Consider the following 24,211-nt stretch of genomic DNA (forward strand, 5'->3'; position numbering starts at 1 on the left):
TAAAAACATTAAACTGTGGCGACGTTACGTAGATGGATATTCTCATCATATGGCAAGGACCCCTTCCGATAGTTGATCTGTTCACTAGCTGGATCAACACACTAGATCCCTTCTTGAGATTTACAGCTCATGTTTCAACCACCCAAGTACCGTTCTTGGACCTTTTGATCCACAACGTGGAAGGGAAACTAGTGACAGACACTTATCACAAGATTACAGATCGGAACAGTTTACTTCGATACGACAGCTACCATCCTAAGGCTCTACGCGATAATCTACCTTTCGGCCAATTTTTAAGATTACGCCGCAACTGCTCTTCAAAACCATTGTTTGACAACCAGGCACGAAAACTACAAAAGAAACTCCAATCGCGACAATATCCATCAAATGTGATTAATCCCGCTTATAAGAGAGCCCAAAATAATCATAGAGAGGCCCTCTTAGCACCTGGTGTGCGGGAAGAGCAAGTACGGCTGACATGTGTATCAACCTATACTCCTCTGTCCAACACGGTTAAAAGATTGATTAACAAAAGGTGGCAAATTCTATTAAGCGGGGGTACGCACATTCCCAAACCATTGTTTGCATTCAAGAGATCCACGAATATCAGGGATCTAGTTATTCACACACGACCACGCAGACAGGAAGCCTGTGAAGACCAACCCACACTTTGGAATTTACCTCCAGTCACCGGTCACTACCCGTGTGGCTCCTCCAATGTCTGCTCCTTAACCAAACGAATAAACAGTCTAGTATTGAGACATTTTGGGACCTGGTATTTAAAAAACGACACTAATTGTAACACTCGACATTGTATTTACTTAATAACATGCCCGTGTGATTTACAATATGTAGGCATGACAACCAGACCAGTGAAATTACGAATTAACGAACATCGCAGTAATATCAGATGTTCACGGATAACAACCAAACTGAGTGCACACTTTTTAGCAGCCAAACACGGCCCTAATGACCTTTCTTGGATAGTTCTACAAGTACCAAAACATAATGAAAACGATCCAAAATCCCTGTTCAGGATTGAACAGCGTTGGATCTTCAGACTGAAAACAGCTAGCGAGGGCCTAAACGATGAGATTCCTTGGTGGACCCGCTCTAGCTAATCCATTTCGGCATACCCTACCAGGAGTAACAAGGTCTTGTGGGTAGACTCCAGCCTTTCCTTCTTCATGATGATTTTAATTTCAATATAGTGTCATATTGTTTTCATTACTCTACACACTTCTCTTGGATAGAAGACTATCCACAGACATCTAACCACCAACACAACTGACACGATGGATAAGCACGTTAGAGGCTTCAATCGGAGCCCCCCACCCCTTCTTGTGTTCGTTCTCAGTGACTTGGTTTCAGTTCCAAAATTGTTACCAACGACGAGCCCTCCGTGATTCCCTTTTCAGTGTCTAGTTCCCTGTTACGGCAGGTTCCACGTCAAGGACTAATTGCCTCGGTTAGCGTTCATTTCTTCCCTTTATATTCGACCCGGACGCGCGCCGCCTTTGTCATACAGGTACGCGACCTCGGGTAGGTTCTAGACGGACCTTCAGGAGGATTTGAAGAAGGTACACGCGTTGTGTGTTCCTGTATTTGTTTCTTTTTTTAGTACCCACTTGTAACTTGTACGAGTCGATTCACAGAAAGGGTCGTAGTTAGCCTCTTCCGGGTCACAAAATGTAACCGTTTGAGTGACTATGTTTGTTGCATAACCGATTACTCACGGGCTTAAGTACACCCGTCCATCATGTTTGTTGTGAATAGACAATATTTGATTGATTCTTGACTTGACAATCAGTACGGGCCATTGCACCCTGCACGAACGTACGATGCCGGTATAGACAGGCACGCGATCGATGGCAGGCATTGATTAGACATCATGTCGAGCCACAGCACCCTTTTCATGGGTCTCCTGTATCAACGTTTGTGTACTACATTGATAGAACTGTCTCGTTAGCTCGAGTCGATCGGCCTATATTGATAACAACACTTCTATGTTGATTGAGTACAACTTAGCAACTACTAATTGTCCCATGACCGTTTCCGTACACCAGCATTAACATTGACAGTCATATATTGCTCTCATCACAAATGTTGATTCTTATGACTGATAGGTTACTCTGTTATACAATGCTGATTTAGAGAGGTGAATGGAGTATATTACAATAGATATGACGGACTTTGATACTGGGCAGAGTCTATGGGTACGAGTCCCTCTGACTATGAGACTGACTTTGTGTGTCAATATATGCTGAAATACTATTTTGTCATGCAACACAAATATACCTATACATTCTGAATTGGTGATTCCGTAACAGTGCTTGAACAACATATTGTAGCCTCAGAAGTGTGTAACTACTTTTTTTATTATGAATTTTCTTTCATATGTAGTGTACTCTCCTTGGGTATGAGGTTTTACGCGTCCCTATGATGCCCGGTTCCTACATGGGATGGTAAGCCCTGTTTTCTGTTTTCTTTCTTCTTCCATACCTGAGTACTCCTTTGTGTGAGTATACGCCGAATATTCTCCACGCGTATGGCTCCCATTGTGACTATGACACCAATGAATGTCTGGTTGTTTATAAACAATTTTTCCTTTTCCTTATTTGTTTTTCTTTGTCTTTAACACAGGGCGACTAACTACCTGACTGACTGATACAATAGATCTGCAGACTGTAAGTGACCTTCCAGCATTTATTGTCTTGTTTTTCATGGAGAAGCAACTACTATCGGTCCTGATGAAGCGCCAATGGATCCTTGTGTGACCGTGTGGGCGCGAAACATGTCGACCAAATGTTAGGAGCAAACAATTTTTTCTCCTTTCTAGTTTTGAAGGAGTATTGGTAGCATTGTTTTCCTGATTACTCCCATTTGTGTTTTTAATCTTGACCTGACCCTTATCGAAAGTATTAAAATTAAATATGAGGTGTTCAGAGCCAATTTTATATCCTTGACTCTCCTTTTTCTCCCCTGTCAGCATGGGCTGCAGACTTTTCCTGATTTATTAAACATCTTCCTGGTTGAAGAGCCTCCATCTTATGGATGGTGGCCCGTCAGATATTGCAGTGCCAGTCTGGCGAGGAGTCAGCCCGATGATGATGCCTAGCATCCTAATGTGATGCTTGAGGGTACTCCTATAACTTCTTGACTGCAGTCTATTTTGTCCCCTGTGCTAATTTAGCCTGGAACAGTGTACTCATTTTGTTTATATGAATGCCAACCCTGCCCTGAGGCCCATTTGGCACCAGGATAGGTGGGAAATTAGCTATGCAGTAGGCGTGTGGCACCTCCAGGCCACAAAGCCTCTGCTGCCTTTGATATGCAACCCTGGCTTCACCAGGATCTGGAGAATATTACCCCTGGAACTGAAGCCCATTTAGCACCAAGACTGGTGGAAAATTAGCCAATGGCACCTCCAGGCTAGACACACCCCTCAGGTGGGCTGCCTGATGTGCTCCCCAAAAGAAGTGTTCCACCATCTTTTTTTTGTGGAACTCTAAACTCTGGGCCAGGAAAATGCCCACTCCCCACAGGGAGTGGTCATCCATGGGGTGTAGTCACCTCAGGGGTAAGTAGCCCATTGGCTACTACCCTCCCCTCCCCTTAACCTCTCTAGATTCTATATTTAGGTGCCCCCCTGACACCAGGAACTGAGGTTTGATTGAATAAAGAAGAACAAGGACAAAGAAGAGCCAACCATCGCAAGAACTGTAGACAAACTGTGGACTTCTGTCCTGACAACTACAAAGACTTGACTCACCTTGCAGCTGTGTATCCTTCAAAAGCCTGCCAGCACTTCTCCAACCAGTAAGTATCTCCATTGGAGTGGAGGAGTCACTTCCCTGCACCAGCAGGCACCAACTGCGCATGTCTGGTTCCCAGCTTTGTTGGCCATTGGGTCCACAGAGTAAGCATCTTGCCAGGAAGAAGATCCAGAGTGTGCAGGAGTGCCGCCCTGCTGACCCATCCAGTCCTCGAGACTCTGAGTCTGCTCCTAGCCTCCCTGCACCAATTCCCAGGGAACCCAACCAGTTGCAACCAAAAAGGCTTGTTTGTATTCAGCCGGACCACCTCTGGAAAAACTTACATGCATGTCGAGAGACTTCAAAATAGGCCAGGTCCACACCAGAAGTCATCTTGCTCTGTTTCTTTCCCCTCTTCTTCGAGTAATGTTGAGAACTGTGAGAGCTTCTATCTCAATGTGACCCGCCAACCAGCACCGTTGCACACGAGCCCCACAGCCCGAGTACACTTGTTCTGCCAGTATCTACTTGGCCCAGGGGTCCCCACGAGTTGAGCACCCTGTTGGGTTCTCCCGGACTTGTCCCCAAGTCCTCCCATGCAGACCCTGTTATTTGACAGGATCCCATAAAAACACTGACAGCTCAACGCCTAGCGCTTGAGACTACCAAGACCAGCACCTCTGCACCCGGACTCCCCAGGGCAGTGCAACCTGGACTGCTGTGGTTTCTTGGACCCTTTGCCCTGAGCACCTTAAGCCCCAAACGAGATCTTCTACAACCGTTTGCAAGCATACCTATGCAGTGTATGATTCTCCCACACAATAACATTCCTGTGCAGGGGCTCATGCCTCAAATCTGATAACTGATTTTCTACTGTTAACCTGTAAAAATCTAAAAATATCTTAAGCACTTACCTGATCCCGAAGCTCTGGTGTCTAAATTTTGTTACTTTTCTAAATTAGTGTCAGATTTCCTTAATGAGTAAGTGTCTCATTTATTGGCTTTGTGAGTTCAACAAATGCCCAACGCTCTCCTCTCATAAGCCTACAGCTGCTCGACCGCACTACCACAAAAAAAGCACCATGGGTTTGTTAAAGCAAGCCCCTGTACTGTAAGGTACCTGGACTCTCTGCACAGTATATTTAATTTTGGTATACTATATAGAGAGCCAGCCGCCTACAAATCGGAAAAACAAGTTACTCACCTTCAGTAACGCCTAATCTGGTAGAGACAATATCTAGTCGCAGATCCCTTACCTTAGAATTTCCCCAGGTGTCAGTTTGGATCCAGCAATTTTTCTTGAGCAGTACCCCTGTGAGCCGTTCCGTGGCGTCAATCAGCTCTGTGTCCGTCGTCCATGCCAGATAGGACATCGCGGGTCTTATACAGGCACCACCATGCAGCAATGACGTCAGTTTCTTTTCACAACTTTCCATGCCAGAAGCGCAGAGCCATGAAGAACAGTGACCACTGGTGAGTCAAAACTAGGGCCCTGAAAGGGAGTCCCTGTCACTAGAAATCAGGTCGCAGAGCAAGGAGGATGGGTGGGTCAGTAAGGAATCTGCAACTAGATATTGTCTCTACCAGATAAGTATTTACCGAAGGTAAGTAACTTGTCCACTTTATAGAGACATACCCAAGCAAAACCATCCCCATGAGGTGGGTCTGCAAACTAGAAAGTTCTGCAGGATGGAACAGGCAAAGTGCCTATCCTACAGACCTGACTGTCCAGGCAACAGTGTTTGGTAAACATGTGCGGAGATGCCCACAACGCTGCATGACAGATGTCAAGGACTGGAACTTCACATGCTAACATAGCGGTTGCAGCTGTAGCTCTGGTAGAATGAACACCCAAACCCTCAGGGGGCTACTTCTTAGCCAGTGCGTATCACATTTTAATTCAGAGTACGACCCATCTGCAGAAGGGTCGATTCTGTAGTGCCCTACCTTTCTTCGCACTCATAACCAACAAAGAGTTGATCATCCACCCAGAACTTTGTGGTACGATAAAGGTAGAACGCCAATGCTCCTTTTGAGTCCAGGGTTGGAGTCTCTCCTCTTCCTTAGAAGGATACGGGGGTGCATAAAAGTAAGCAAGGTGAAAGATTGGGCGACATGGAAGGGCGGAACCACTTTTTGGCAGAAAGGAGGCTCTAGTGCACAGCACCACTTCGTCAGGATAGATGGAAAGCTAGGGTGGTCTAGATGACAATGCCTGCAGCTCACTCACCCTGCAGACAAACGTAATGGCCAGGCCACAAAGAAGGCTGTTTTCAAAGTGAGAAGACTGAGAGGACAATTGTGGAGAGGCTCGAAAGGACTGCACATCAGAAATGTCAAACCTAAATTCAAATCTCATTGGGGCACAATGAATGGAGATGGAGGAAACATCTGAGTAAGGCCTTTTAGGAACCTATTTACAATAGGAGACAAACTAGTAAGGTTGATCAGGCAACTGCAAAAAAAGCAGAAATGGCAGAGAGATAACCTTTGAGTACGGCCATAGCAGAGCCCTGCTGGACCAGAGAAAGGATAAACAATAGGACCTCAGAAAGAGGGGCAGGACGGGGGGTCAAAAGACTTGGCTGTGCACCATGCCACAAATTTCTTCCAACAAGAAGTGTATACTGTTTTGGGGTAGGGACGTCCGGCTGCCAAGACAAGACAGTCTTCAGATGGATGGTCAAGAGCTGTCAACTGTTGCTGCTCAATCTCCACACAAGAAGGCGTAGACTGGAAAGGTTTGGGTGGAGAACCCTCTCTTTCTGCTGCCACAGAAGATCCACCCAAAGGGGCAGTCTGATCGGAGGATCGAAGGCCATGCTTAGTAGCTCGGGATACCAACTTACCCAAACGTCCCAAGGACTTGGAGTGGGATGAAGAATAAGGCGGGGGAGGGCTCCACAACCAATCCCAAGACCTTCCTCTCAACCAAGATCGGTAATTACGCAGATGAAGAAGAGGAGGGCTCCGTAACCCTCATGGTCATTCTACACCCTCCTGTGAAACACAGTATTTTACAATCCCCCCATTTGCCTCGATTGTGACCTCCTTGCAACAATATGAACTACCAATACTTCACCCACACGTTAGTTATTCTTTGCTCTTCCTTATTCCAGGACATTTTCAGGATATAATTTCACTAGGTAAATTGAAATGATTGACTGTACTTAGACAATGTTGTTGTATTTATTTCATTGCTCTACAACTTCTTTTTGTGTTATTTAGTAATGTGACCTGCTCAATACAAGCCTGTTATTAGCGCCATACCTATATAAATGGTCCTTAAAAACTTTTAACACTGTTACAACGCATTATATGCCCTTTAAAACCCAAAGTTTGAGGGAGAAAAAAAGTTTAAACAAAAGTCTAAAAAAGACCAGTCGAAAAGCAACTGAGGTGTAGCTCTTTCTTTGGGTCAGCGCTGGCTGGCATGGAAAAATAAAACAGAACGGACGTCAGCGCGAATGGGTGGCGCCTACATAGGACCTGCAATGTCATATCTGGCGTGGATGATGCGGACGATGGAACCTAACGGCGCGCAGAGGTACTGCTGGAAAAAATATCCCTGGATCCAGACTGACGCCTGAGGAAATTCTAAGGTAAGGAATCTGCAAGTAGATGTCTCTATCAGATGAAGTGGTTTACACTACTTTTGGAGTACCTGATAGGACACTGGAATAGAAGGTGTGAAGAACGAGTTACTTACCTTCGGTAACGACTTTTCTGGTGGATACATTAGCTACCTGTGGATTCCTCACCTGATGAATACTCCCATGGCGCCAGCATTTGACGGAAATCTTCTTACTAGTCTCTGCACGTCGACGAGGACGTCACTCTAGCTCACGCGACGCCGTCTGACGTCATACAGGCAATAAGAAGTCCTCGCCGACGTGCCGATGACAGTACCAACATTTTTTACGTGCATGAGAATAATAATAATAACCCAATGCAATGAAAGAGCAAAGCAACATCTCTTAATATTGTAAATCACACAACATTGCAATAAAATAGCTGTAGATTTAATATAACCTTTTTTTTTTTTTTATTTTTTTTTTTTTATACATACGAATCATGTATATACCCAATATATATATAGATTTATATATAAATATACACATATATACAAATATCATACATGCAAAATGTATTGCAACTTTGAAGACCAAAAGGAGCACACTCAAGGATTGCTTGGAGAGACCAAAAAGGCAACGGGGAGGCGGGTGGGACCGTGAGGAATCCACAGGTAGCTAATGTATCCACCAGAAAAGTCGTTACCGAAGGTAAGTAACTCGTTCTTCTGATGGATACAACTACCTGTGGATTCCTCACCTGATGAATAGAGTCCCAAAGCAGTACCACGCCCGGCGGTGGGTGCCTAAATGGTCAAACCAAGAAATCCTGCAGCACTGACCGTGCAAAATGACCGTCCCTTCTGACCTCAGAGTCCAAACAGTAATGTTTCACAAAAGTGTGAAGGGACGACCAAGTTGCGGCCTTGCAGATGTCAACCACAGGAACACCCCTGGCCAAGGCCGAAGAGGCCGACTTAGCTCTGGTGGAGTGAGCTCTAATGCCCTCAGGCGGATCCTTCTTTGCCAAAGAGTAACAGATTTTAATGCAAAGAACAACCCACCTGGAGAGTGTTCTCTTGTGGACTGCCTTTCCTCTCCTCTTGCCCACGTATCCGACAAACAGCTGATCCTCCAGCCTGATATCCTTCATTCTGTCGATATAGAAGCTCAACGCCCTTTTTGGGTCCAGGCGATGTAGTCTTTCTTCCTCCTTTGAAGGATGAGGCGGAGGATAAAACGTGGACAAAGTGATTGTCTGAGCCAAATGGAAGGGTGAAACAACCTTCGGAAGGAAAGCAGCCTTGGTCCTCAACACCACCTTATCCCCATAAAACATTATATAAGGGGGTTTAACCGATAAGGCCTGCAACTCACTCACTCTCCTTGCAGATGTTATAGCTACCAGGAATACTGTTTTAATAACCAAATACCTTAAGGGGCAAGAATGCATAGGCTCAAAAGGGGACCCCATAAGGAAAGTCAGGACCAAGGACAAATCCCATTGAGGCAGAACGAATGGTTTTGGAGGATATTGATTCAGAAGACCTTTCAAGAATCTGAGAACAATAGGGGATTTAAATAACGATGGTTGGTCTGGAAGACAAATGAAGGCTGACAAGGCCGACAAATAACCCTTAATGGTAGCTACTGCACAACCTTTCTGCGCTAGAGACAGTGCAAAAGACAAAACATGTGACAGATGAGCATGTAAGGGATCAATCTGTCTCTCTCCACACCACATAACAAATTTAGACCACCTATTAGCGTAGATAGATTTAGTGGAGTGTCGCCTGGCCGCTAAGATAACATCCACTACATCAGGCGGGAGAGAGAAGGAACTCAGGTTGCCCCGTTCAATCTCCAAGCATGTAGGTGCAGACTCTGGAGGTTGGGGTGTAAAACCTGCCCCTGCGACTGCGAGAGGAGGTCTGCCCTGAGAGGGAGACGGAGCGGAGGGCACAGTGAGAGTTGGAGAAGGTCGGAGTACCATACCCTCCTTGGCCAATCCGGAGCTATTAAGATGACTTGGGCCCGGTCTTGGCGAATTTTCCTCAACACTCGAGGAATCAAGGGTATGGGGGGAAACGCGTAAAGCAACTGGTCGCACCAGGTTATCTGAAACGCGTCCCCCAACGCTCCCTGCATCGGATACTGGAGGCTGCAGAATAACGGGCAATGCGCGTTCTCCCGAGTGGCAAACAGATCTATCCGAGGAAACCCCCACATCTGGAAGATTAAACAGACTTGATCTGGATGGAGACGCCACTCGTGGTCTGCCGAGAATTGGCGACTGAGACTGTCCGCACGTACATTCAAGACCCCGGCCAGATGATTTGCCACCAAGCAAATCTGATGGTCCTTTGCCCAGGACCATAGCCGAAGAGCTTCTCTGCAGAGAAGGTACGACCCTACTCCTCCCTGTTTGTTTATGTACCACATCGTGGTAGTATTGTCCGTCAGGACCTGTACCGACTGACCACGAAGGGATGGGAGGAAGGCCTTGAGAGCCAAACGTACAGCCCGTAACTCCAACAGATTGATATGAAACACCTGTTCCTCTGGAGACCAAAGCCCTTTGATCTCCAGATCCCCCAGATGAGCTCCCCATCCTAGGGTGGAGGCATCCGTTATTACCGTGGCCACTGGTGGCGACTGCGCGAACGGCTTCCCCTGTGAAAGATTGTTGCCCGCAATCCACCACTTCAATTCCACAGCAGCATCTCTGGAGATCTTGACAGTACCTTCTAAATCTCCCTTGTGTTGAGACCACTGCCTTCGGAGGCACCACTGAAGAGCCCTCATGTGCCAGCGAGCATGCGTGACCAACAGAATGCAGGAGGCGAACAGACCGAGCAGACGAAGGACCTTGAGGACTGGAACTACCGCTCCATTTCGAAACATTGGAACCAATTCCTGAATATCTTGAATCCGCTGAGGCGGAGGAAAGGCTCGACTCAATGTTGTATCCAGTACTGCCCCTATGAACAGGAGGCGCTGAGAGGGCTCCAGGTGAGATTTGGGCACGTTCACCGAAAAGCCCAGGTCGAACAACAACTGGGTTGTTGACTGCAGATGATGCGACACAAGCTCCGGGGACTTGGCTTTGATCAACCAGTCGTCCAAGTAAGGGAATACTGCTATCCCCTTCCTTCTGAGCTCCGCCGCAACCACTGACATCACCTTTGTGAAGACTCGAGGTGCTGAAGTAAGACCAAACGGGAGGACCGCAAACTGATAGTGCTGCGACCCTACCACAAACCGGAGATACTTCCTGTGCGACTTGAGTATCGGGATATGAAAGTAAGCATCCTGCAAGTCGACAGACACCATCCAATCTTCCTTGTTCAACGCCAAAAGCACCTGTGCTAGGGTCAGCATCTTGAACTTTTCCTGTTTGAGGAACCAATTCAAGATCCTCAGATCCAGGATTGGTCTCAACTGACCATCCTTTTTGGGAATCAGGAAGTATCTTGAGTAACAACCTCGACCCTTTTCCTGCTCTGGGACCAACTCTACCGCGCCCTTTGAAAGGAGGACTTGAACCTCCTGTTCTAGCAACAGGAGGTGTTCTTCTGAACAATAAGATGGGCGGGGCGGGATTAGGGGTGGGAACTCCCAAAAGGGAAGGGCGTAGCCTTTTCCCACAATGCCGAGAACCCAAGTGTCCGTTGTGATAGACTTCCACTTGTGGAGAAAACGCTGTAATCTTCCCCCTACAGGAGAGGAGTGAGTGGGAAACGGTGGAAGCCTAAGGCTGCTTCCCCTGCTGCACCCCTCCAGAGGACGAGGAAGAGGCAGAGTGCTGTTGAGAGGCTCCTCTGGTACGGACCCCACCCCTCCCCCTCCCTCTAAATGACCTATAGGGGAGGGAAGAGGCGGGTTGCTGGAACCTCCCCCGAAAGGAAGAGGAATAAGAGCCACGCCCAAATCCCCGAAACCTCCTGAAAATTCTAGAAGAGGCAGAGGAAGAAGGAGCTTGCAGTCCTAACGATTTGGCTGTGGCTCTGCTCTCCTTAAATCGTTCCAAGGCTGAATCTGCCTTGGCTCCAAACAGTCTGTCCCCATCAAACGGGAGGTCCAGCAGGGTCGACTGCACATCCGCAGAGAACCCTGAGTTTCGGAGCCAGGCCTGTCTTCTTGCCACCACAGCCGTGCCCATCGCCCTGGCCACCGAGTCGGTCGTGTCCAGCCCAGACTGGATAATCTGGGTCGCGGCAGCCTGGGCGTCCGAGACCACATCCAAAAGACCCTGGGGAAGCTCCGTGAATGAAGACGAAATATCATCCATCAGCGCATGGATGTACCTCCCCAGAATGCACGTGGCGTTGGTGGCCTTCAACGCCAAACTGCATGACGAAAATATTTTCTTGGACTGCGCATCCAGTTTCTTGGAGTCTCTGTCTCCAGGCACCGTCGGGAAGGAACCAGGCGCTGACTTTGAGGAACAGGAGGCTTGCACCACCAAGCTCTCCGGCGTAGGGTGTCTAGAGAGAAAGCCAGGGTCAGATGGTGCAGCTCGATACCTCCTGGCCACAGCCCTATGAACGGCCGAGGAAGACACCGGCTTCTTCCACACCTCCAACACCGGATCCAGCAAAGCCTCATTAAATGGCAAGAGAGGCTCAGCTGCAGCAGAGGCCGGATGCAATACCTCTGTCAGCAAATTCTGCTTTGCCTCTGCCACCGGCAAAGGCAGGTCCAAAAAGCTCGCTGCCTTCCTCACCACAGCATGAAAGGAAGCAGCCTCCTCCGTATATTCCCCTGGAGATGAAAGGTCCCACTCAGGGGAAGTGTCCAGCCCACTGGCTGTATCCAGACCATGCAGTCCGTCTCCAGAGTCCTCAATCTCTCCCTCCTCTAGGACTCGCTGGTACTCTTGCTCTTCTTAAAGACGGAGAGCACGCCTCCTCGAATGAAGTCTCTCCTCGATACGCGGAGTCGACATGGCCTCCGCCGACGTCGAAGAACGGCGCCGATCTCCAGAAGCATCTGACGCCGCGTCCGGCGCCACAGGCAGCTTCGGCGCCGAGGCAGGAGCCGGAGGACGAGGTCTTGGAGCCGATGGACCAACCGGAGTCACAGGGCAAAATCCTGACTTCGACGGAGGGGCAACCGACGCCGGCACCGGCGCCGAGCCCACATTCCCAAAAGGGAGAAAGGGCATAAAGGGTGCCGGCCGAAGAGGCGCAGGATCACCCAACGAAAAGGCCAAGGGCCCCGAAGGACCAGCCGGAGCAGCTCCTGGAGCCATCTGCTGAAAGATGGTATACATCGCATTAAGAAACGCGGTACTATCGGCTCCAGGAGTGGGAAAAGCCGGATACTGGGGTGCCTGGATCGAGGGCGACCCCGACGCCGGCCTCGACGTCTGCGACGCCGGAGAAAACACAAGAGGCTGCACCACCTCAATCACTGACGCCTGACCAGGTGAAGTCGGTGACGCCGGAGAGGGCAACGGCGTCGATGGATGCGGCGTGACCGTGGGGCTGACCTCCCAAGTCCTCCGACGCCGAGCCGAAGGTGACCTCGAATGAGACTCCTTGCTGGAGTGACGTCGTGAGTCTCTACGGCGCCGGGAGTCTCGATGACGCCGGTGAGACCTTGGCGAAGAAGACTTCTTATGATGTTTCTCCTTCTTCTTTGACTTTGCCATGAATAACTTGGCCTCGCGCTCTTTGAGGGCCTTCGGATTCATGTGTTGACATGAATCGCAAGTCGAGACGTCGTGGTCGGAGCTCAAACACCATAGACAGTCGGAGTGAGGATCTGTAACTGACATCTTGCCCCCACACTCTCGACAGGGCTTGAAACCCGACTTCCTCTGGGACATTGTTACCGCAGAGAAGACTACGCAGCAGACAATACACTGTAACCACGAAGGTAACAGTAACTCCCTCGAAGATAACCGTTTCGAATGCACGGAAAAAAGGGAACTGTCATCGGCACGTCGGCGAGGACTTCTTATTGCCTGTATGACGTCAGACGGCGTCGCGTGAGCTAGAGTGACGTCCTCGTCGACGTGCAGAGACTAGTAAGAAGATTTCCGTCAAATGCTGGCGCCATGGGAGTATTCATCAGGTGAGGAATCCACAGGTAGTTGTATCCATCAGAAAGACCATATTCATTACACCGGATGAGGGGAACCTCCTTTGTGACAGCCACAGAAGATCCAAAGGAGGCGACAGATCCTCTTGCCAGATCTTGGACTCTGTCAGGATTAAGTTATCTCATTGTCAAGGAAAAAGGAAGATTAACCATACTGTCAGACCCTCAACATTGAGAAGGATCTGCAAGTGTAAGCATTTATCACTCAAACCAAGAAGCCCTTGGGAAAATTAGAGGTGTCAGTCCTCGTCCTTGTCCTTTCTGGGACAGAGGAGAAAAGTGGCCCACTTGGCCATTCAAGGAAAAGGTCTCAGAAGGAGCTGGATCTTTTCACTTGCTAAGTTCTCCAGTCTTATTTCTGGGAACATCCTCCCTGTTCATCAGCTTCTCTTGACAGATGACACAATCTTTAATAATGCAAGATTTGATAAGGCAGTCCACATACATCTTCTCATAACATTTTGACTAAAAAACGGCAGTTGAGGAGAGAGATCCCATGAGGTGCGGAAAATGTTTGAAAAGGCATCTAGATCTCAAAGAAAGGGATCAAGGACAAAATACCCTAGTAAAAAAGTTTTTTTAAAGGCATAAGAAATCAGTATAGTTGCCCAAAGACATGTACAAAATGTACTTCTTGCCTTACCAACTGCTGCGTGTGATGGGACCGGGCACTGTAATGGGATGGTGTTTTCTATCAACAACACTGTAGTAGGACTGGTACTGCTAAATCAAATTGTTTGATTTTAATACAGGAGAAAATGTTGCCTCCCACAGGCAACCACTGTAAGGTGCATTCCCTGAAGGGAGATGTAAAGTTCCACAGTCAAGTCCATTCCCTGTATGGAGATGAACCTTCTCTACAGTTTTTGGTTTTCACCTTTCATTTGCATCAGCCATCTGAGAGGCATGTGGTCAGTTTGAACAAGGAAGTGAGAACTCAACAGGTACGGTCTCAACTTCTTCAGGGACCAGACCAAAGCAAAGGCTTCCCTTTCAATGGCACTCCAACACTCTTCTCTGGGGAGTAACCTCCTGCTAATGAAAGCACCAGGTTGGTCATGGCCAGCAACATTGGTTTGGGATTGGACCGTTCCTATCCCATGTTCAGAGGCATCTGTCTGCACTATGAACTGCTTAGAATAATCTGGAGCTTTTAAAATGGGTGCTGAGCATATTGCTTCCTTCAGAGTGTCAAAATCTTTTTGACAGCTCACTGCCCAGTTTACTTTCTTTGCATCTTTTTGGAGGTTAATTCTGTGAGGGGTGCCACAATCTTAAAATACCCATTCACAAACATCCTGTAGACTTAGCCAAGCCAAGGAATTCCCCGACTTGGGTGTGGGTGGTTGGAGCTACCCAATCCAGGACTGTCTGGATCTTGGGTTGTAGTGGTCAAACTTGGCCTCCAACTACAAAGTGACCCAGGTATACAACCTTGCCCTGACTTATCTGGCACCTGCTTGCCTTGATAATGTGGCCTACATATTTCACAGAGCTTCAAGGAATTTGTCAAGTTGGATCAGGTGATCCTGCCAAGTGGAGCTAAAGACAGCAATATCATCAAGATATGCTGCTCTACAGGCTTCTATCCCAGCAAGGACTTTGTTCACCTACCTTTGGAAGGTGGCAGGGGCATTCTTGAACCCAAATGGCATAACAGTGAACTGGTAGTGTCCATCTGGTGTGGAGAATGCTGACCTTTCTTTAGCTCCAGGGGTCAGACCAATTTGCCAGTACCCTGATGTACAATCGAAAGTACTGAGAAATGTGGCTGACAATAACCTGTCAATAAGTTGATCTGCACTTGGGATAGGGTGAGCATCTGTCATGGCGACAGCATTGAGAGAGAGGCATCTATAGCCCCTTCTGTGCCCAGGACGTAATGGTTACCCCAAGGCAGGGATGGAAGGGGAAGCCCTTCCCCTTCCACCCCGACCCCACCTGTGACCTCAGCGTGTGATCGCACGCTATGTGGGGGAGGCCGAGAGAGGCTTCAAAGGGGAGGAACTTGTTCTGCCAGTATCTACTTTGAAGTCTCTCTCTGCGTTTCAAAAGCCGGATTGCAAAGCAATCCGGCTTTTGAAACTCCCACTAGACACCAGGGATTTAATTTTAAAAAGGAAACAGGCACGAGGGAGCGACCCCTTGGGCAAGGGTCGCTCCCGGGGGGGGGGGCGCATTTCTTTTAAGGCCTTTTCTGCCACTCCTGGGGGGCAGATTGGCCTATTATTAGGCCGATCTGCCACCAGGGGGAGCAGAAACCTCTAGGCACCAGGGATAAAAAAAATGTTTTTGTTTTTTTGTTTTAGATGTGGGGGCAGAAACCACTAGGCACTGGGGATTTTTGTTGTTGTTGTTGTTTTACAGATGGGGAGCGACCCCTTAGGCAAGGGTCGCTCCCCTGGAGGGGCAAATTGTATTTAGGCCATTTCTGCCCGCTTTGGGGGCAGATCGGCCGATTTTAGGTCAATCTGCCCCCAAGGGGGGCAGAAACCACTAGGCACCGGGGATCTGGTTTTTTTTGCACCGTCACGCAAGGGGAGCGACCCCGTAGGCAAGGGGCCGGCTGAGCTAGAGGCCAACATCCACAGGGAGGCACTTTGCAAAAAACAACTCTGTTTTCTGTGAAAAAATGTGATGTGTCCACTTTATGTTTGGGGCCATTTCCTTTCCTGGGCGCTACGCCCACCCACACAAGTGAGGTACCATTTTTATCGGGAGACTTGGGGGAATGCTGGGCGGAAGGACATTTGTGGCTCCTCTCAGATTCCAGAACTTTCTGTCACCGAAATGAGAGGAAAAAGTGTTTTTTTGGCCAAATGTTGAGGTTTGCAAAGGATTCTGGGTAACAGAACCTGGTCAGAGCCACACAAGTCACCCCATCTTGGATCCCCCCAGGTGTCTAGTTTTAAAAAAAGTGCTGGTTTGGTAGGTTTCCCTAGGTGCCGGCTGAGCTTGAAGCCAAAATCTACAGGTAGGCACTTTGCAAAAACCACCTCTGTTTTCTGTCAAAAAATGGGATGTGTCCACGTTGTGTTTTGGTCCATTTCCTTTCGTGGGCGCTAGGTCAAATCATAGAAGTGAGGTGGTATTACTATCGGGAGACTTGGGGGAACATAGAATAGCAAAACAAGTGTTATTGCCCCTTGTCTTTCTCTAAATTTTTTCCTTCCAAATATAAGAGAGTGTGTAAAAAAGACGTCTATTTGAGAAATGCCCTGTAATTCACATGCTAGTATGGGCACCCTGGAATTCAGAGATGTGCAAATAACCACTGCTCCTCAACACCTTATCTTGCGCCCATTTTGGAAATACAAAGGTTTTCTTGATAGCTATTTTTTAATCTTTATATTTCAGCAAATGAATTGCTGTATACCCGGTATAGATTTAAAACCCACTGCAGGGTGCAGGTCAGTTATTGGCTCTGGGTACCTAGAGTTCTTGATGAACCTACAAGCCCTATATATCCCCGCAACCAGAAGAGTCCAGCAGACATAACGGTATATTGCTTTAAAAAATCTGACGTTGTAGGAAAAAGTTAGAGTAAAACGTAGAGATAAATTGCAGTTTTTTTCACCTCAATTTCAATATTTTTTTTTTCCAGTTGTTATTTTCTGTAGGAAACCCTTGTAAGATCTACACAAATTACCCCTTGCTGAATTCAGAATGTTGTCTACTTTTCAGAAATATTTCGGTTTCTGGGATCCAGCATTGGTTTCACGCCCATTTCTGTCACTGACTGGAAGGAGGCTGTAAGCCCCAAAAATCTTTAAAATGGGGTATGTCCCAGTAAAATGCCAAAATTGTGTTGAAAAATTGGGTTTTCTGATTCAAACCTGCCTGTTCCTGAAAGCTGGGAAGCTGGTGATTGTAGCACCGCAAACCCTTTGTTGATGCCATTTTCAGGGAAAAAAACACAAGCCTTCTTCTGCAGCCCCTTTTTCCCCATTTCTTTTTTTTTTTTTTAACGAATTTTTCACTGTATTTTGGCTATTTTCTTGGCCTCCGTCTGGGGAACCCACAAAGTCTTAGTACCTCTTGAATCCCTAGGATGTTGGAAAAAAAGGACGCAAATTTGGCGTGGGTAGCTTATGTGGACAAAAAGTTATGAGGGCCTAAGCACGAACTGTCCCAAATAGCCAAAAAAAGGCTCGACACAGGAGGGGGAAAAGGCCTGGCAGCAAAGGGGATAGTCCACACAAAACCTCAGCTCTGGCTTACCTCCCTTGGAATGAGGTTTGGGGAGTAAGACCACTGGGCTGTACCAGGGACTGTCAGAAGGCTCAATTACCACTAACTCCAGCATCTTGCCTACTTTGGCTCTGATGATATCCTTCACTTGGTCAGACTGTTTTTAGAAGTTACTCTAGACAGGCATGTGGTCACCAGTGTCCACAACATCATGGACAAACCAGTGAGTCTGATCCAGGGTGAGGGTAAGGAGCTCAGCATACTGCTGTAGAACTTGAGTGCAGTCAACTTGCTGCTGGGCAGTGAGGGTGTCTGAAAAGATAATTGATTTGATTTGCAGCTTCTGATTAATTCTACCTAATAAAAAGTCTTAGCCCTCTATATGGGCCCAGCGCAGAGCGGGGATGTTTAAGGTTTTGAAGGTTGGGTCTGTAAAACTTATACCCTAAACTGAAAATATGTATTCTTGGGTCCTGCTCTACCATTCTGTTGAACTATAGATGTAGATATCTCAATTGCGGAGACTCACCTATAGAACAATCTATCAGAAAGAATCAAAGGACTGCGATTCACCATGGTTTATAACAAAGAAATCCCAGTGCGAGTTTAAAACTGTGGGAAGTGTTATCGAAAAGCTCAGTTTGAGTTTACAATAACATTTTTCAGTCAAGGTATGTAAATTAAAGAGCACATTTATAGGTACAGGGGCTAGCCAGCAAGCTGTTGAAGAAATGAAGTTACCACCCATGCTGGTCCTTCACCGATCTGTGCACCTAACCCAAAGTGCCCTGGCAGTTTGACTGGGGTTTTTGCCTAAAGTCAGTCTGTAGAAATGGAGGGTGCACTCTGAATCATTGTAGGAGGCTGGACTGGCTTGTAGTGAGTACCTAGGGGTACTTGCACCTTGCACCAGGCCCAGTTATCCCTTATTAGTGTATAGGGTGTCTAGCAGCATAGGCTGATAAGGAGACGAGTGAAGCTCCTACAGTACCACTAGTGTCATATGCACAATATCATAAGAAAACACAATACACAGATATACTAAAAATAAAGGTACTTTATTTTTATGACAATATGCCAAAAGTATCTCAGTGAGTACCCTCAGTATGGGGATAGCAAATATACACAAGATATATGTACACAATACCAAAAATATGCAGTATAGTATTAGAAAACAGTGCAAACAATGTATAGTTACAATAGGATGCAATGGGGACACATAGGGATAGGGGCAACACAAACCATATACTCCACAAGTGGAATGCGAACCACGAATGGACCCCAAACCTATGTGACCTGGTAGAGGGTCGCTGGGACTGTAAGAAAACAGTGAGGGTTAGAAAAATAGCCCACCCCAAGACCCTGAATAGTGAGTGCAAAGTGCACTAAAGTTCCCCAAAGGACATAGAGGTCGTGATAGGGGAATTCTGCAGGAAAGACACAAACCAGCAATGCAACAACAATGGATTTCCAGTCGAGAGTACCTGTGGAACAAGGGGACCAAGTCCAAAAGTCACAAGCAAGTCGGAGACGGGCAGATGCAAAGGAAATGCCAGCTGTGGGTGCAAAGAAGCTGCTAATGGACAGTAGAAGCTGAGGTTTCTGCAGGAACGACAAGGGCTAGGAACTTCCCCTTTGGAGGACGGATCCCTCACGCCGTGGAGAGTCGTGCAGAAGTGTTTTCCTGAAGAAAGACCGCCAACAAGCCTTGCTAGCTGCAAGTCGTGCGGTTAGCATTTTTTGGATGCTGCTGTGGCCCAGGAGGGACCAGGATGTCGCCAATTGTGTCTGGGGACAGAGGGGGCGTCAAGCAAGACAAGGAGCCCTCTCAGAAGCAGGCAGCACCCGCAGAAGTGCCGGAACAGGCACTACGAAGAGGAGTGAAACGGTGCTCACCCGAAGTCAAACAAAGGAGTCCCACGTCGCCGGAGGACAACTTAGAAAGTCGTGCAATGCAGGTTAGAGTGCCGTGGACCCAGGCTTGGCTGTGCACAAAGGATTTCCCCCGGAAGTGCACAGAGGCCGGAGTAGCTGCAAAAGTCACGGTTCCCAGCAATGCAGTCTGGCGTGGGGAGGCAAGGACTTACCTCCACCAAACTTGGACTGAAGAGTCACTGGACTGTGGGAGTCACTTGGACAGAGTTGCTGGAATCAAGGGACCTCGCTCGTCGTGCTGAGAGGAGACCCAGGGTACCGGTGATGCAGTTCTTTGGTGCCTGCGGTAGCATGGGGACGATTCCGTCGACCCACGGGAGATTTCTTCGGAGCTTCTAGTGCAGAGAGGAGGCAGACTACCCCCACAGCATGCACCACCAGGAAAGCAGTCGAGAAGGCGGCAGGATCAGCGTTACAGAGTTGCAGTAGTCGTCTTCGCTACTTTGTTGCAGTTTTGCAGGCTTCCAGCGCGGTCAGCAGTCGATTCAGAGCAGTCCAGTGTGCCAGCAGCACCTCTGTTTCCAAGATGGCAGAGGTCTGGAGCACACTGGAGGAGCTCTGGGCACCTCCAAGGGGAGGTGCAGGTCAGGGGAGTGGTCACTCCCCTTCCCTTTGTCCAGTTTCGCGCCAGAGCAGGGCTGAGGGGTCCCTGAACCGGTGTAGACTGGCTTATGCAGAAATGGGCACCATGTGTGCCCATGAAAGCATTTCCAGAGGCTGGGGGAGCTACTCCTCCCCTGCCTTCACACCATTTTCCAAAGGGAGAGGGTGTAACACCCTCTCTCAGAGGAAGTCCTTTGTTCTGCCATCCTGGGCCAGGCCTGGCTGGACCCCAGGAGGGCAGAAACCTGTCTGAGGGGTTGGCAGCAGCAGCAGCTGCAGTGAAACCCCGGGAAAGGCAGTTTGGCAGTACCAGGGTCTGTGCTAGAGACCCGTGGGATCATGGGATTGTGCCAACTATGCCAGGATGGCATAGAGGGGGCAATTCCATGGTCACAGACATGTTACATGGCCATATTCGGAGTTACCATTGTGAAGCTACACATAGGTAGTGACCTATATGTAGTGCACGCATGTAATGGTGTCCCCGCACTCACAAAGTCCGGGGAATTGGCCCTGAACAATGTGGGGGCACCTTGGCTAGTGCCAGGGTGCCCACACACTAAGTAACTTAGCACCTAACCTTTACCAGGTAAAGGTTAGATATATAGGTGACTTATAAGTTACTTAAGTGCAGTGTAAAATGGCTGTGAAATAACGTGGACGTTATTTCACTCAGGCTGCAGTGGCAGGCCTGTGTAAGAATTGTCAGAGCTCCCTATGGGTGGCAAAAGAAAAGCTGCAGCCCATAGGGATCTCCTGGAACCCCAATACCCTGGGTACCTCAGTACCATATACTAGGGAATTATAAGGATGTTCCAGTATGCCAATGTAAATTGGTAAAATTGGTCACTAGCCTGTTAGTGACAATTTGAAAGAAATGAGAGAGCATAACCACTGAGGTTCTGGATAGCAGAGCCTCAGTGAGACAGTTAGTCGTAACACATTCAGGCACACTTATGAGCACTGGGGCCCTGGCTGGCAGGGTCCCAGTGACACATACAACTAAAACAACATATATACAGTGAAAAATGGGGGTAACATGCCAGGCAAGATGGTACTTTCCTACAATCATTACATAATTAAAAAGGCTGATGGCAGGAAATAAATGCTGGTCTATTAAAAACAAAAAAGCAATGTCCCTTAAGCACTGCACGTAAGGGCCTAAATCATCAAGTAGAAAATAATATATTTAGGCTGGAGTTTTTTTAAATAGACTTTCATTCAAGTTGCCATAAAAAATGATGAGTTTAATTCTGATTGCTAGTTGCCTTTCACTCAAACTGCAAAATCAGACTGCCAAATAAGTATCTCTGCTTTCAATCCAATTGCCAACTTCCTTCCTCTCTCATGCTGTTCGGCAACTATAATCAACTGCTTTTCAGTCCAGATACAGACTCTTACATCATCCTGCCTCTCTCAGCCTCTCACTGTAAATTAACTCCATATTTTTAAGCTAGAAGTTCCAATCACCACCAATTTCTCACCTCGTACTGCCACTATGACTATCTCTCAGAGTAAATTCTAGTAGATCCTCACTTAGAATTCAGGAAGTATACAGTTTTGCGGTGAAGAGTTCTAATGAACTCATTTGTGAGCACTGTGAACCTAGTATGCACATCTTGATGTGCGCGGATGCTCTCTGCTCCAAACCACTGATTTGTTCAAAGTGAGCATACTCTCTGCCTACAGATTAGAAATGCTCAGCCTTTTTCTCATGGGTGGAGAAAGTGTCTGCTATATGGTGAAGACTGAACAAGGCTGTGAGCAGCACAATTTGCCATGTGACTCTGACACTGTCGTCCAACAAGGAGCGCATGTGAAATGAACATTAGAGTTCATTTCTCCACTCACACACATGCAGCTGTTCTTTGTAGACTTTATATGATGTTCACCTGTGAATTCTGAGAATGAAGATTTCTTGTGTGGTTGCAAACAGTTTGCAAATTTCTGGACAACAGAAGGTTTCTAAAAGGTGTGCCCCTTTGAACTGACTGTACTGTGTCCAGGTCATGGATCCACGTGCTTTAATGTTCAATGACAACACTCTAGGGATTACAAACATTTTGGAACCATCTTACACACTTAGTCCCTATTTAAATATTATCAGAAGCCTATTTGATTTCCAAACTACTTACATCTAAAATCGATTTTTTGTAAAATATTACCTTGCTAGAAGTATAAAAAGAATTAAAATGGTTTACGAAGCAAAATCCGTACAAGCAGTATGAGATTTGCCTTTTAAAATAGCTGTTTGGAATTTTCTGAAAGCACACCCTGAGAAAATAACATGCCAGACAGGGTTTCATGTAATGTACAAAAAATAAAGATAGCCAAAATGCTAATAAACTAGTATTTGTCGACTTCTGTGTTTCTAATACCTTTGTGTTTCAGGGTGTTAAGTTTCAAATCTACTAATGAAAAAATAGCTTTACCCAGGCCAAACATTTGTTGTGTGTCTTATAGAGATACACTGATCTCTATTACACTGAGGTGCAAAACAGTGATTTCAGGAAGAACTTTGAAAAACGTGTTTAGGTAATAAAGTGCTAGTTTTGCAAATGAAGTGCTAAAAATGATTTTCCATTTACATTCATTACACCACAAATTAATATGCCTCTTCAGACTTTAATTTATTGGTAGGCATTATTATCTAGTCCAATTGTAACGTCCTTATAGCCTTCAGAAAGATGGAAAGCTCAATCAGCATTTCAGCAGGCTACACCTAAAGGAGGAAGCAATAAACCAACTAAGCTATCACAACCAGTTAATAAAATGATGATTTAAGCTAGTCAATGGGAAGGAAAAGGAGTGGTCTGTGGATATATTCCACAGGTTCAACACTAGTATTTATATCTTCATGTAATTATTTTAGACTAACACTTCATTTACAGAGTAGGTGTTGAAGTGACACTGGAAGTGTGAACTCCTAAAGGGGAAGTGAACCAAGTTTCCAATCACCTCGATACAAAAGCATCTTATCTAGAGACACATTTGGAATGCCATGAGGGTAACTTTGAATCTCCTCCATTTTTCTCTAACATTGCCCATTAAAAGAGGATTTAGGAAAAAGATGCAAGTCAGATTTCCTGTACCTTGTTTTTCCTCGAAGGCGGCCCACAACAAGTGAAGGTTGGGTTTCCTAGGCAGGTGGTAGAGGCAGGAACGCTGAAAAACACTCCTTGTTCCAACTACTGTGTGATTCTCCAGGTACTTGGCGTACTGTGTGGAGGAAACAGTTGATGAGGGTGAAATGAAAAACACAAGTCTAAACATTACCTGGCCTCACACTAAGGTCTACTGAAACAGAAAGAGAAAAATTACATTTTTTTCCTTTAAGATCTATGGTCTACTCACATTGAGGATGCCTCATAACAAATCCTCAGAAATTCTTGTACTTTGATATGTAGGTTTGAACGAATACCAAAAAACAAACGCAAAGGCAGCAGCAATTAGGATTCAAGCAGGATGAAAGAAGACAACTGCAAAAAGATGAGGGTGCTCTGCCTAGAACACAATCAAATATTTACTCCCTCCAATTCAGAGAGAGAACAGGGTCAGAGATGGAGGGTTTCTGACATAGCATTCCCTCAAAATCACACTAATTCCTCCTCACTTTAACCAAGCAAGTTCAAAGTTCCCCAAGTAATTTGCATTCTGAATTCTGCAACACCTTCAGTCATGTTTGTTAGGGCTAGCTTTTAAGTTTGTGCCTGAGCAGCTACATCTGACTTAGGCGTTAATATGCGTGATGTGTGCCAAAAATTCAGATGAGTCTGTAATGGGAGTTACTGACCCCCAATGGAATAAAACATTTTGCAGGAACACTACAGCTCCATGGTGCTTCAACTGCTGTAAAGGTTGCAGGTGATGTTTCTGGGCAGAATACAGCTGAAAAACATGGGAAACTCTGCACAGAAGGTCTAAATTCTGCATGTTATTCCGCAAACACTCAATGCAATTTCTCTTACCACCCTCGGAAGTACTAGGAACACCGACGACAGTAGTTCCAGGGTGTGGAAATAGAAGTAATTATTGAGAGTTTAGTCA

The 24,211-nt window shown here is 46.8% G+C and overlaps 1 protein-coding gene across 1 annotated transcript in view; it reads right to left on the reverse strand.

Annotated features, from left to right (window-relative positions):
- LOC138259971 (uncharacterized) overlaps positions 1-24,211 on the reverse strand; it is a 601,590-nt gene that overhangs the window by 252,697 nt on the left and 324,682 nt on the right. The window contains exon 9 of the mRNA XM_069207983.1: positions 23,257-23,383. Within this exon, the coding sequence (XP_069064084.1) occupies positions 23,257-23,383 (127 nt within the window). The remainder of the gene's footprint in view (positions 1-23,256; positions 23,384-24,211) is intronic.

This window comes from Pleurodeles waltl, chromosome 9 (genome assembly GCF_031143425.1).
Source record: "Pleurodeles waltl isolate 20211129_DDA chromosome 9, aPleWal1.hap1.20221129, whole genome shotgun sequence".
Taxonomy (NCBI): domain Eukaryota; kingdom Metazoa; phylum Chordata; class Amphibia; order Caudata; family Salamandridae; genus Pleurodeles; species Pleurodeles waltl.